Source organism: Microplitis demolitor, chromosome 4 (genome assembly GCF_026212275.2).
Source record: "Microplitis demolitor isolate Queensland-Clemson2020A chromosome 4, iyMicDemo2.1a, whole genome shotgun sequence".
Classification (NCBI taxonomy): domain Eukaryota; kingdom Metazoa; phylum Arthropoda; class Insecta; order Hymenoptera; family Braconidae; genus Microplitis; species Microplitis demolitor.
In genome coordinates, this window is record NC_068548.1 from 3464578 (window position 1) to 3480454 (window position 15877).

Below are 15877 nucleotides of genomic sequence, written 5' to 3' on the forward strand. Positions count from 1 at the left end.
TAATTGATTAAAATTTTTATTAATTCACAATTAATGTTTTTTTGTTAATTAATCAATTTATTTTATAATTAATCGACTACTTGTATTGATCGATTATTGATTAAATTAATTACATTTAACATAATTAACATTAATCAATAAATCGATTAATAAGATTAATAAGTTTATAATAAATCGATTTTATACATTAATCGATATTTTCAATAAATCACTTTAAAATATTAATCGATCCTTAATAAAATTTATTTATCAATCCTAATTAATTAAATTAATCAAAATTGATTAATTGTAAAAATCGATTAATAATTAAATTAATTGATTGAAATCGATTTTAAATATAAATAGATTTGAAATCAAATTAATTAATTAATTAACTTCAATTAATTAGATTAATTGAAATTAATTAAAAATAAAAATCCAATCAATTAAAACTACCGAACAATAAGAATCGATTAATAGTTTGATTAATCGATTTTAAATTAAATTAATGTTATTATTAAAAATAATTAATTGAATTAATTATAAAAAATTAATTTAATTAACGGTCGATTAATTATAATTAAATCGATAAATTAACAAATAATATTAATTGTGATTAATAATAATAATCAATTAATCATATTTGTTTTATATAACAATTTTTAAAAATTGTCGTCTTATGTTGTTACTATTATTATTATTTTTTTTGTAATATCCATTTTGTATTCAAGTATCTATATCGTAATTTATAATGTATATATGTTGGACTTACGATATTTATAGTAGTGTAGATAATGTAGAATTTGTCAAGTCATTACAGTAGTGTATTTTTTCATTTTTAATTATTTTATTTAATAGTTGTAGTTGTAGTTGTGATTTTAAATTATTTTTATATATTTTTTCATTGTTTCACTAAACAATTTATATATTAGCCACTGGTACCATTTACCAGAGTTTCCTTGGGTTTATTATTTGTCGGGTTTCGCCAATGTGAATTACGGCGATCACCTCCTCTCTGTCCTTTAGGACCCTGGGATCCACTGTTATTTGAAATTATCATATCATTCGAGGGTACTCCGTCTTTATTTGTTAATTGTTCCCCCGTTGAATTACCGCCTATAATCATTACAAAATTACAAAAAATATATATATTATATATACACAATATATCTATAGTATTTGATACAGGAAATTAGTGAATAGTTCACAGCAATATTAGCAATAATTCAGTTTCTTAAAAATATCTAGCAAACCAACTTAAACACACTATTAACTAACCTTAGATATTTAAAAAAATTTAAGGGAACTGTTACTTTATAAAGTTTTATTCAAGTTTATTGTTTGTCAAATAATTACAAAAAAACCTAGAAAAAAATTTGAATTGTAATCCGTTAAAATTGGACCAATCAGAACGTTTTTTTATTGGGCTCCGAAGTTACGTGGGAGAAAATAATCAGATATGATCATATATGGAAGTTTATTTGAACATATAAATTTAAACTTTATCTTATTTATAAGCCTAGATGATTGTGTATGTTCATATGAAATTTACGCATGATCATATGCTATTATGTTTGATCATATATGATGATATACGCTAATATAAGTACATATGCTCATATATGATCATATAAGTGTATATGCTCATATACGGTCATATAAGTATATATGATCATATATAAATTTGAAGATGATCATATACAATTACATTTGATCATATATGAACATGTGTATATATGTTCACATACGGTCATGTAAGTACATATGCTCATATATGATCATGTAAATGTATATGCTCATATACGGTCATATACGTATATATAATCATATATAAATTTGAAGATGATCATATACAATTACATTTGATCATATATGAGAAGATACAATAATTTATGGTCATATATAAATTTGAATGTGATCATTATGATCATATAAGTATATGATTATATATAAATTCACAGATGATCATATATAAGTATAAACCCGGTCATATATAAACATATAAAATCTTATATGATCATATATAAACTTAAACATGATCATATATGATCGTAAGTCATATATTTACTTATATTATCGTGAACAGAAAATTATAAATTTGAACTAATCACTAAAAATTAAAATTTTTAAAAAAGCACTATATATTGTTGATGATGTTAACAAATCCCTTAATGAAAATGCTCGTAATTATTTCGCCACAAAAGAATAAAAATAAATAAACTACTATTTTCTTTGTCACATTCATTGAATTTACCTTGTCGATTAAAATCAGGTGTTGCGCTTCGCCTTCTCGTGCGTATTTGTCTTCGTCGATTTCCTCTAGGTTTTCCTTCGACACTTGATACCGATTCTACATATGTATAACAAACAATATTGTGACCATCTTTATTAATTAATATTTAACTTAATTAATTACATTATGTTTTTGTTAGTAATACATACAATCGATTGATTAGTTAATCAAATGTTAATAAGCGTGCTATTAATATGATCAACTATTTAGTATTACATTTCATCATATATATTATATATATTTATAACTAAGAGAGTAATTCTCATTGTTTATAAGTTTTAAAATTATTACAATAAGTTAAAATTATTAGTAAAATTTTTCAAATATTTAACTTGTGAAGTAATAAATAATCTTTAGAAATTCCAAAAGTACACACGTCAAACACGCATGTTATATTTTAATTAATACGTAAGATTCGATGGTACGATACCGGCAAATCGCTTCGCGTTCGAGGTGTGCAACTAGTATTTTTAATTTAAACTGTACTTTAAAATTAATAGTAATATTAGATTTGAATACTAATCGCACACTCCAATATTTAACACTAATTAACAGTAATTATTTTTGTTAATAATTATAACAAAGTAATCGATTTATTTTGATAGTTAGATGGTCACAATAAATTTGTTTTACATATTATATATATACATGCAACATAACAAATTAAACTACCATTTTTTTTTTTTTTTTTTTTTTTTTTTCAATACATTCAAGCATAGCAAACTTAATTAATAATAAAATAATCCAATGGTTTAAAGAATTAATATTTAATTAAGGCGCCTTGTTTGAAAACCAGACAAAACTATTTTTAAAACTTCTGGTAAATCGCAAAAAATTTTATATATTAATGGAAAAAACCGATTAGAAAATAAATAAAAGAAATTTTTTATTGAATTTTAAAATAAATTGAAAAAAAAATCACTGAAGAAAATGAAATTTTTTGTTTAAATGTAAAGTTTTAAAACAAGACACCGCAATTAATTAATAAATAATAATTACCTCGATCAACACTAGAAACATCTTGACTATCAAGTACAGTATCTTCGTCATCAGTAGTACGACGTCGATCATCTCTTCTATCACGTCGTGGCACTTGTGGTCTCATTTGTCTATTACCCATATAACCAGAATTACCGCCACCCTGATTATGATGTCCGCCTTGATTATGATGTCCCTGATGACCACCACCACGTGGAGGTAAATCACGAATACGATCATCGTCACGGTTGTCCATTTGGTCTCGTCGTGGTCCTGTTTCATCATTCATTATTAATCAATTAATCAATCAATTAATTAATTAATTAGTAGTAACAATATAAAATAATATTAACCAGTATTGTGTCGTGCGGGCGCTCTACCTCGACCACGTCCACGTGACTGACCACCACGACCACCTCGTCCACCACCGCCTTCTTCAGGACCGCGTCTTGTTGGTGGAAAACTAGGCATTGGTCCAGTTGTTGATCCATGCATACTTCTTAATTGTTGGTCTATTTCTAATTTTTCTTGTCGTAATTGTTCCACTTCCTGTTTTTCAATAAATAAATAAGTCAATTGATTAATAAAAATTTTTCCACCAAATCTGCATCGAAAGTTTTAATTCCTGCCTTGATTAAAGGGAAGAAACTCGTTCTTTTCTATTATGAAAAAACAAATGACAGCAAATTTTTTTTCCCGCGCTTCGCGATTGAGGTGTGCAATTTAAAAAATATTGTGCGTGGCGCGGGATAAAATACGATTTCAAACTCCGGGTAATGTCGGTCATCACATAACCTTCATCCTCATTTGAAATCGTCTTGTTTCATCCCCTGTCACACAGTATACTATTATTAAATAATATAAAGAAATATTAACCTTTAAGTGTGCTAAATGATACTCTAAAAGTACTTTAGCATTGGCAATACTTTCAACCGTACCGACAAATACAAAAGGTACCTGCCCCTCTTCACGTGGAATTGTCGGTTGTGGTTCATTATCACCTTCTATTTTAACTCGTACCTAAAAATAATAATAATATAAAAATAAAGTAATATTTTTTTTAATAAATAAAAGTAAAAACACTCGAGGAAATTAATTTTTTTTTTTTAATTATCACCTACTTAATAATTCAAACACTCCTTCAAATTTCTACTACACACCATAGTAATTTTATAAAAATCGCTACTTCGGGATTGTTCGGCTCTTTTCGGGTATTCTAGTAATAGGTTAGAATAAAGCAATAAAGTAACGCATTAATGCGTAAGTAATCTCCTTATATTTTTAAAAAATATACCGCTTTCATTTTAATTTCTCATTTTTTTTAATGTTGTCGAGAATTGTCTGATTAATTTTAAAATAAATTTCGTATGTAAAAAAAATATATAAAAGATAAAACAAAAAGTCACGACTACATAATAATTAATTTGAAATAAAAAAATTAATTATGATTATTAGCGAGTAAATAATCATGACGGAAACTCAAATTATATATAATCAGATCTAATCATTTTTTCTCGGGCATTTTAAACAAATAAATAAATAAAATATATAACAAGTCCCCAATTATAGATAAATAATTAAAATAAATAATTAAAAATTTTGAGTTAATATAAAATATTTAATTTTTTAATAAATTTAAATATTTTGAATAAACAAATATTAAAAAATTAACTGGCCCGAGTGGTTGTAATTAATAAATAATTAGATTTATATTATTTTGTATTTTTTTTTTTGTTTTTAAATTTAATTATTTTTAAATTATTTAAGACGAAATAAAGGCACAAACATTAAAGGTAATATACTTACTCTATCAGTATGTACATTCCCACTCGAGCCAGATGTTATCTACCGAGAACAAACAATGCAACTGTATGTCATATAATAACAACAAAATATAAACCCCACAACAAAATTAAATAAAAAAAAAATAATAAAATTTTGCTTTTTTTTTAGATAATTATTTATCTAAAGTTATTTAGTTTTATCTTTATAATTATCTATTATACTGACAGAGTATAAAACAATAAAAATTTTTTAATTGTAATTGATAAGTTAGTTAATTAATTTTGTATTTGAAAAAAATTTAATTTATAAAAATTTTAATATTAATCAATTTAAAAATTTCATTATTTAAGTGATTTGATAATAAAAAATTTCAAATGACAAAAAAATATATTGAATTTATTATTTTTTAAAAATTAATTTAAGTTGTAATTATCATTTTATTTTTTTTTATTTTAAATAAATTAAAGAGACTCACCACACCACTTTTGTCAACTATTTCTTGAATAATACGACCATTTTTTCCGATCACTTTGCCAACGAGAACTCGCGGTACTTGGATAGATTCTTCACTGTATTCTAGTATCGAACGTGCTTTTTTTACAGCTTCAAGAGTCTAAAAAAAAAGTAAAATTTATTTTACAAATTAGTAAGTAAATAAAATTATAATTTGTCACGTGAATATTGATACGGCAGTTGATGGTATTAATAATAATTTAATAAAATATCATAATTTATTGTGTGAAAAATTATACATTGTGATAAGGGAAGAGACAATATGATTTTAGACAAAATTAAGGTTAGCTGCGAGAGCCTTATAACTCCGACATTTTCAGGTTTCACAGAAATGTCGCCACCATGGCAGTGTTTAAGAATTTAATGACGTTTTGATTTTGAGCATCAATTATATAAAATATTATAGATAACTAGTGACATCAAGTATTATACTCAATAATAAGAAAAAAGAACCATGCTTTTTTTTAGTTCAAAAATCTACAGCAAATTATAACGTTTTCAAGTACTTTGAATTAGAAATGAAGGGAAAGTTTAGGGTAGGCTAGTATAGTTAAACTTTTTCTAGATTTTTTTTCTTAATAATAATAATAATAATAATTATAATAATAATAATAATAATAATAATAATAATAATAATAATAATAATAATAATAATAATAATAATAATAATAATTACCTCGCCATAAATTTTAAATGTACATGAATTTTCTTCTAATTCAATATTAGTTATGCCTTCAACTTTACGTGCTTGTTGTATATTAGCACCATGTGCGCCAATAGCTAAACCCATTAAATCTTCTCGTACATTAAATTCGTCTGTATACCTAAAAATAAAACCAAACAAAAAAATTTTTTTTAAATTTATTTACATATTTATCAGTAGTTAAGTTGGTGGATTGTATACACATAAATATTTTTTTCCGTGTAAATTGATAAGAAAATAAAGTTTTGACAGGTGTAATAAAGCAGATTAATAATAAATAATAAAAAGAGAAAGTGATTTGATAAAATTTGTAATATAATATATCAAATTTTTTATTTAAAAAAAAAAAAAATAAATAAATAATGATAAGATATACATGCGGTATTAAATTACATGCAATATAATATAATTCAAAGAATATGTATTGAATAACATCATATATAAGTATATATATTTCCTTTAAAAATTTTAAAAAATATATCATTTATTAAAGAATTTTTTACCACGCAATTACTAAATAATAAAACACAAATTAATTAAGGGAAATAACAATAATAAATTTCTATATTTATATATATATATAAAAAAAGTATTTCATATAAATTTGGATAGTTTTGTATCTTTGGGGTTAGAATTTATCTGAAAATTATTTTCTTCCATTGAAAATAAAATTTTTTCGCTCTGCGCAATAAAAAATTTATCAAAAATTCTTTGACTTCAATTTTAAATTCATATGTTTGAAACCTAGATTTTAAAAGAAAATAAATAATTTAATCTTATTATTTATGTCATCAAGATTCATATTATTATTCATCTATTGCGGAAAAAGAGGACGACATAAATATTCGATTTGTTTACTTTATTGACAAGGTTTTGTCAGTACCACTGACTTCTTCAGAGCTCTATATTTAAATTATAAGACAATAAAACATGTCAGTAAAAATAAACAGTACTGTTATTTTTACAGACAGTAAATATTATAGTAAATTATATTTATGAGGGTTGTGCGGATCGTGTTCGAATAAATTTGAATTATTTGATTCGGTACGATCCGGACGTTGACAGACAATCAACCATTTTTTGATTTTTTTTTCACTAAATGATTTAAAAAAAAAAATGCACATGTAGAAAATTTAAAAAACTACAGGTGCAATTTTTTCAAATATTTTTTTGTTTAATTTATCTTTTTTAAAAGAATACAAAAATTATTAGACCTCGGCAAATTAATGATACTGAAGTTAGTCGACGTCTAATAATTTTTGGAATTTATTCAAAACTATAAATTAACTTGTTTTTACTGGCTGTAGAAATTTAAATTTCGATGCTGATATCAGAAAAATAAATTTGTCAGACAAATTAAAAATCCAAAGGTACAAAACCGTCTAGTTTGACATGGAATGTTCAGCTGTATCAGTGTATCTCAATTTATTTGGCAGGCCAAGAGTCTTTGTACGATTTTTTATTAATAAATATTCAAAAAAATTTTCTAATTCAACAATTTTGTTATTCATTAAAACTATAAATAATTTAAGTCATGCACACCTAGCTTAATTGTGTGTCATTTAAACTTTTAAACTAACGTTATCAGTGTAAATAAAAAATGAAAATTAAATTCGTAAATAAACAAATTTTTTGACCTCTACTTTAATAAAGAAAAGAAAAAATTTTTTTTTAAATATTTAAAATTGAAAAAAAAAGAATAAATAAATTATAATTATGAGCTTGTGTGACGCGAGAATTAATTTCTCACCTTGAATTATTAGCTCTTGATCCTGCCTCATAGTCTGAGACACGGTGATAATTTAAGTTTGATGATCGAAATTTGCTGAAATGAGAATTATAAAAATGGAAAAGAAAAATAAAAAAAAAAATGTTACCCTAGATTTCGATACATGGTGTCCACAGATTTTTGAAACTGTAATTCCCTGACTTTTCTAGATATTATAGTAAAATAATTAAAAACTTCTCTGACCGTATGTAATTATATTAAATCATTGGAAATATTTATTTAATTCAAAATAAAATGGTATAAGTCAGTTCAATAAATAATCAATCATTGTCGTTAGATGAAAATTTATTTTATTATTTGTCAATGTTCATAGGTTTCTTTTATTTATTAAATGAATAATTTTTCATTTTTTATTTTAAATCAATGTTTTTATATAACTTACTCTGTAATAAAATAAAAATAAACTTTTCATTTTCACTAGAATAAAGTTCATAAATAAGAACGATTTATAGAATATTAATAAAATATTAATCAAGTACGCAAATAATAAATATAGTGAAACTTATTAGTTCAATACTTGTGTATACTTTTACTATTTTTGGTTTTTTAACTTGTCAATATGCATGTTAATAGCTTGAAGATCCTGACGATTGGTTTCTACTAAGACTTTTTTTTCTAACAGCCTTTTTAATTCCAACTTCTTCATTTTTTCGCTATTGGAATCTATTTCTGCTAATTTTTTTTTAAAACGGTATTACAATCGCACTCGCGCCGCGCCACTTTTTGAACAGTTTTGACAGAAAAAAAAATTTATCGGATTTTTTCAGTCAAAAAAAAAAAAAAAGTAAAAATTTTTTCAGCTTTCTGATGAAATATCCTGACTTTTTCTTGATTTTTCCAGTATATTTATAATTCCGACATTTCCAGGTTTAACAGAAATGTGGCCACCATGCGATAGATTTACTCATTTAAAAAAAACTGTTTTAAAATAAGTTCTGAGTTGATTTGAATTTTTTTGGTAAATTTATATTTACTGGAAGTGATGATTTTTTAAAGAAATTTTATTTGTTAATTTGTTTAAATTAATTTAAGTGTTTCACAGTAGTTAAGTCTAAAAATTAGTTTATAAAAGTGCAAAACAAAATGATGTATTCATATAAATTAGTATAAAAAAAATTAAAGGAATTATTATTATAAATTATTAAATGAGTACACAAAAAACAAAATTAGTTTGGAAAATAAAGAAAAGTAGATGAAAGAGTAGAAAATTAACGAATTTCAGAAATAAATACATAAACTAGAATGTATAAAAAAATCGATTATTGATTTCTGATAGCGTTTAATAGATTTTAAAAAATTTCAATCTGATTAATGCAAAAAATAATTATTTCTGGACTTTTTGAAGTACTACGATGTCAAAATAATTTTTTTTACAGAAAAATTCTAGAGTTTAAAAGCGCTATTCCAGATAAAGTTTGAATACAGCCTTTTAAACTTAAATTTAACTATTTTAATTGATGTATGGATTAGTAATCAGTAGAAAATATATTTTACGTTGGTAAATATTTTCACAAAAAATCTGGTCTTTAGTACTGACACTATTAATTTTTAAACCTTGAGTGTCACAGACCGCAGGCAATTTCAACTCAAAGTTTTTATATCTCCCTTCCCAATTTTGAATTTTTATTTCTTATTCATTGTTTCAAATATTAAATTATTTAATACCGTAAGATGGAAGGCGGAGTTGAATTTTAAATTTGCGATGAGTGATTTCCGACGTCAAAAACTGAGAAATACACATGGAAATGGATAGGAAATCCATGTTATTATCCTCATCCATCTCCACCTATCTTCATCAATCCTCATTTATCCTCAAATTTCTTATTCATTGTTTCAAATATTAATTTTTTTTTTTTTTCAGTTTTTTTGAAAAGTGTAAGATACCTTTTTAGTAGAGAATTTGAAGAGCTACAAAAAAGGTTTCTTGCAATTTTTCGGATAATTCAATATTTACAGAGATAATTGCAAAAAACCAAACATCCAGATAATTTTTAATTCAAAATTTCTATATCGCGTTTCTAGAATTTTAAACTTAAAATATCTCAGTAGCAATCAACTTTTATAAAAAGTTACAAGATACCTTTTTTGTAGAAAATTTCAAAAGCTACAAAAAAGGTCTCTTATCATTTTTTGATTAAATCAATATTTACAGAAATATTTGCAAAAAACCAATGACACTTTTTTCGTTATGAAACAAAATAAAAATTTCTATAACAAAAGTTTGTAAACTGTAAACTTTTGTCCAAAAATATATCGAGTATTTATTCCTTATTTCTTTTATATAGACAAAAATTTCTTCAGTTTTTTATAAGAATTCAAATTTTCAACTTTTTTTTTTAAATGCACTACAAGTAGATTTTTTTAGTACATTCTAATATATGTATAAATATATACAAAAATAAAATTTTAAACTTACCCGCCGACAGTTTGTAATTTAGTAGATTCCAGTTGTCGCGCTGCTTCTTCTGTTCGTTTTAACAGCAACACCTAAATTAAATAATAACATTAAGGATAACGAGATAAAAATAATTAGTTTTTTATTAATAATAAATATGCGACTCTATCAAGTAATCAAATTTTTTTACATTTAAAATTTGAATTGAATCTAAAAATTAATTACAATTGAAGATATTAATTATCCATAAATAAATAAAAATAAAATAATTACTTTTTGAGATAAGTTACGAAAATGCATTTCCTGAATCATACTACTGTGCCGACGTATATTTTCATTACGGGAAATAGCCAATAGTATTCCACGTTCTGGAAGGTATCGGCATACAGCTGCTCCTATTGCTTTTTGAAATTTTTTGTGTGCATTGTCCATTTTGGCACTACAAGATAATATTCATTAGTAATAATTAAATTAGTAAATTTATTTTATTTAAGCCTTTAAATGACATCGGTGCGGATCATTCAAAGGCCAATGCACTGTTAAAAACCATGAGTACGGATTTTTATTTCAATATTTTACTCCTTTAGAGGTGGGTAGTTCGGGAAACATTCCGGATTGAACCTGGACCGTTTCCGGAACAAAAAGGAACTAGTTCCTGGAATCATATCCATGGAACTATTCAATGTTTTTAATTCTCATGAAGGTTCAGTATTTAGAATGTAGACATACAAAATATTCTAGTATACTAAACATTATGGAATGCGATCTATCTGTGTAAGATGCATTCACGGCGAACTATATTATTTTATACTAAATAGAAAATGAATTATGATAGGTATTAAACTCAGTTTTGTAAAAAATCACTAATCTAAAATTATTCTGATGCTTTACTGCTTGTTAGTAATGACGGCAGTGACAGACAAAAAAGAACTAGTGAGTATACTAAAGTGAATTTTGAGGAACGATCGGATACGTATCCGACCAAAGACAAAGTTCGTGGAACTACCCACCTCTATACTCCTTCACTCGGAATCCAAAATTAAAAAAAAAAATCACACACAATATACGGAGTGAATATGAAGTTTTTTCAGCGATGTGAATTTTTTAAAATTCGCATTCACTCTAACCCTCCCTCCACTTTTATAAAGATAATTTTACTACAAAAGATTTAAATAAATAAAAAATCACCCGCTTAAAATTTACTCCGCATTCACTCCGGAGTTAATCCGGAAATTTTTTACAGTGTAATAAATAAATATATAAATAAATTTACTATTCTCTTAGCTCTTCAGGTACTTCTATTTCAATTTTATGAAAGGTGTTTTTATCAATTGGCGGATTTGTATTTTTCATTCTTATACGTTCGACAGCAACTATTTCTGTATAACTATATTCCCATCCTACGTATTCAACAACTTGAAAACCGCCTTTAATCATCTGTAATAAATATAAAATAAGTAATAATATACATCAATACCAATGTAATAATGTATAAATATATATTATTTAATCTTGTGATCATGCCGCTTTAAAAATTTTTATTTAAAATACTAAATAATTTCCTGTTCTTAAAAAAATCACTCAACGTATCATTAAAAATCTTTACAAAACATGTAGTTATTGTAGTTTTCAATGCAAGTGGAAATATAATTTTTAATTTTATTATGAAAAAATGCATGATGATACGATGACTAAATCTCCATTATTTTTTTCAGTTCCTTTATACACGGAAAAGAAAATAGGCGCTGCAACAGAACAAATCCTGCTGCAGCAGAAAAATTTTCATGTTACAGCAGCAGGAAATATCCTGTGAGGACAAAAAAATATGCGTGCGCAAGCGCGTGCCTGAATATTCATAAAGTATAAGACTGCAAAAAAAATTTTTTTTTTTTCTTTTCAAAATTTGAATTTTTTTCAGTCAAAAAAATATTGTTCGAAATTTGTATGTTTCATATAGTGATGAAAAAATATTCTTTTCAGAATTTGAACTTTTTTTTCAAATTTTACTGACAAAAAAAAATTGTTACATAAAATTTATTTCTTATCCCGTTGCTTCCACAAGAAAACTCCTGTTACTGTAACAGAATTTTGTCCTTTTGCTTTCATAGGACTACGTCCCAAGTCACCTTTCAGCAGTCAAATTACAAATTTTTTTAAATTTTCGTTGCGGGATAAAAGTTACTATTTTCAGGTACAGAAATAAACATAAGAGTTAAATTTATTAACAAATTTTTATACGAGGACTCGTTTTTTGCACTAAAAACTGTAATTTTTTCCGTACATATATATTAGTAATATAAAATTACCTTAATGAGAGCTTTCCACCAACCACAAGCTTCCGAATCATTAGCACGTGAATAGACTTCTATTTCCTGATTTTCTTGAAATTCAGGTTTCGGTCCATCTTTCATCGGTAGACGTACTTGAGCAAATGGAAACTTTGATTCGGGTTGCCAGCTTTAAAAAAACAATTAAGAAAAAAAAAACATTAACAAATTAATTGCTATATAAATAGTAAAATTTAAAAAATATTTTTAATAGAACATTTGAAAAAAATATTTTTTAAAATTAAACTATAAACTTTCTATAATTATTCAAATATTGCAATAGGTAAAGATCGATAATTTTATCGCGGATCAGATTAATTATCAATCATGCAATTCAGAATTTCTGAAAGTATCAATTGCATGTTTATTTGCTCAGTGAATTGAAATGCAAACTGTTTAGTTAGCTCATCAATGTTAATTACTTGGATACACAATTCCCAAATTGCCTATTAAAAGTGCTTGCGTATAGATTTTTGTAACTTTAATTAAACAGGATGTTTGTTAGTGGGAAATTTTATTGCAAAAAAGTGTGAATAGAATTTGTATCGTTTGTATATTAATCTGTTAAGATAAAAATAAATAAATGAATTTTGAAAATTAAAAAGAAAATGTATTTTTAATACTTGGGAAATTATTTCAATACAACGACTAAAAAATACTTATAAAAAATAGTATTTTAAAATATTGTTTTTAAAAAGTATTGCAAGAAGTTGTACTAAAAAAAGTATTTTGAATATTTTATAATTTTTTACTTTTCATTAATTACTAAAGAATACCAATTACAAATACTAAATTTGATAAATTAAAAAAAAAAAAACAATGGAAATATTATTATTAGTACTTTTGAAAAAAAAATAATTTTAGAAAAAGTATTTTAAAAATATATTTTGAATATTTTGATAAAATACTATTTTTTAATTTTTAAAAAAAGTACTGTGTGAACTTTAAAATAAAAAGTTTTATAAACGTTTTAAAAATTAGTATTTTAATACAAATACTAAATACTTTAAAAAAATGGTATTTGAAATACCAATTTTGAAATTTCCACTGTTCCGTGAGCTTCGAAACAAAAAATATTTTATTACCAGTACTAAATAAATACCTTTAAAAATTAGTATTTTGATACAAATAATAAATACTTTTAAGAAATAGTATTTCAAATTCTAATTTTGAAATTTTCACTGTTTCGTGAGCCTTAAAATGAAAAATATTTTTTACCAATACTAAATACTGTAAAAAATTAGTATTTTAACACAAATACTAAATAATTAAAAAAACAGTATTTGAAATACTAATTTTCAAATTTCCACTGTTCCGTAAACGTCAAAATAAAAAATATTTTATTACCAACACTAATTACTTTTAAAGATTAGTATTGTAAATAGTACTTTAGTAATTTTTTAAGAAATGATTCAAAATTGTGAATACTTTTTCAAGTATTTGAAAGTTTAAATAAAAAAAGTATTCAAGCACTAAATTATGATAAAATATTTGAACAAGTATTTAAAATACTCGACAATTATCTTTACAACTTATTAATATTTATTATTTCTCATACTTACTCATTATCAAATGCCACCAGTACTTCATTTTCAAATACATCCGTAACGTAGGCCTAGACAAAATAATAATATATTAATAAATTTTTCAATGCAACACAGAATAAAATTATATATATATATCATTGTATAATATAATTTGTAATAAATATGTAACATTACAGTACACTAAATTATAAAAATCAAGTAAATAAAATTAATTTAAAAATTTTAATTACTGCAGCCTATTAAAATTAGCAATTTTCAAAATTACAATTATTTTTTTTTATTTTCAAAAATTTAAGTTTCGATAAAAAAAATTCGATACTTAAATTAACAGACGTCAATTTTTTTTAATTTCTTAAAAAGTTATCAAGAAAAAAAAAACAAAATTTTAAAAATACTTTCGTATAAAATGAATTTCTTTTTTTTTTCAATATTTAAAAATAAACAAATTGTCGATTTTTGTTTGACATAAAAATCAAAATAACTTTTAAAAATAAAAAAAAACTATTTTCTAAATCATAAATTAAAAAAATTTTTTTTTTCCTGTAAATCAACATCCACAAGAACAAAAGAATCTTCAAAAAAATTGTTATAAAAAAAAAAAAAAAAAAAAACAAAAAAACATTAAAAAAAAAATATATGCAAATAAATCAATAAAAAGAGTAATTAAATAAATTACATAGAAATAATTATCCAGCAAAACTAAAATTTAATTTTCTTTAGCAAAAAAAAAAAATCCTATTCAGGCCGACTTTAATTTCCCCAGAACCGAGTGATAAAAAATTTGAAAACGTCAAAAAAAAAAGTGCAATTAATGACAAAAAATAATAATAAAAATATGCGAAATAATAATTAAAAAATGTTATTAAAAAAAAATAATAAAATCACGCCCTGTCAAAGGGGGAAAGACATGGCGTCGTAGAAGCCGCGCGTTGTAGTGGGCAGTTGTAACGCAATGGGTTAGATAAAAAATAATAAAAGTACACAATAAAATATAATAATAATTATTATTGACAGTAATAAATAAATAGATAATTATATAAATAATATAAATAACAATAATGTAATAATACTTATCACATAATAAACCTTATAATACGCTCCGTTTTCGCCGCATACTTCGACTGCGAGATCCTCCATCTTGCTTATGTGTGTGACAGTATAAAGCTAAAGTTATTAACAGCAATCACACAACAGCACTCACTCGTTCGTTCGTCGTTCGTTCGTTTAGTTACTTAGTTCACTTCTCTCAATCTCAATTCTCAACAACCAAGTTACCCCTATATTATATATGTAGATATCGAGTACACACTAAACTACACCGCCACGACCGCCACTAAACACCAGTCGACAACACTAAAGTCTAGAGTCACTGCTGCTTTAGTTTTTTTATCTATACTATACTATGTACCTACTACGGGACAATACACAACGCAAAAGTTAAAAAATAACCAACGATACGGAGGCTAAAGATATTTTAAAATAAAAAGTATGGGTATTATATTTATCCGCCAATGTACTGATCTCTTTGCTAAATCTTTTATTTTATTGGTTGATGGTGGAATTGCGGC

General features: G+C 24.3%; 1 protein-coding gene across 5 annotated transcripts; it reads right to left on the bottom strand.

The window, feature by feature from the left end:
* Window positions 1-421: 421 nt before the first annotated feature.
* LOC103574881 (FMR1 autosomal homolog 1) lies at window positions 422-15660 on the bottom strand. 5 transcript variants are annotated; one of them, XM_008554434.3, is made up of 15 exons: window positions 15396-15660; window positions 14325-14377; window positions 12742-12892; window positions 11709-11872; window positions 10709-10874; window positions 10457-10527; window positions 8002-8076; window positions 6225-6372; window positions 5511-5648; window positions 5057-5095; window positions 4127-4270; window positions 3604-3799; window positions 3272-3523; window positions 2234-2329; window positions 422-1095 (listed from the first exon to the last, which is right to left on the bottom strand). In XM_008554434.3, exons 1-15 carry the CDS (start codon window positions 15444-15446, stop codon window positions 908-910), a joined length of 1932 nt encoding a protein of 643 aa, XP_008552656.1. In that variant the 5' UTR covers window positions 15447-15660; the 3' UTR covers window positions 422-907. The 5 variants fall into 5 exon arrangements, with proteins under 5 accessions (XP_008552656.1, XP_008552657.1, XP_008552659.1 ...); XM_008554435.3 differs by lacking the exon at window positions 5057-5095; XM_008554437.3 differs by lacking the exon at window positions 2234-2329.
* Between the last annotated feature and the right edge of the window lie 217 nt (window positions 15661-15877).

Coding starts and splice junctions, on each gene's coding strand:
- LOC103574881 (XM_008554434.3), bottom strand. CDS start 15,446: ATGGAGGATCTCGCAGTCGAAGTATGCGGCGAAAACGGAGCGTATTAT. Junction 5,649..6,224: donor CATTTAAAATTTATGGCGAG/GTAATTATTATT, acceptor CTTTTTTTTTAG/ACTCTTGAAGCTGTAAAAAA. Junction 4,271..5,056: donor GGAATGTACATACTGATAGA/GTAAGTATATTA, acceptor TATTATTTTTAG/GTACGAGTTAAAATAGAAGG.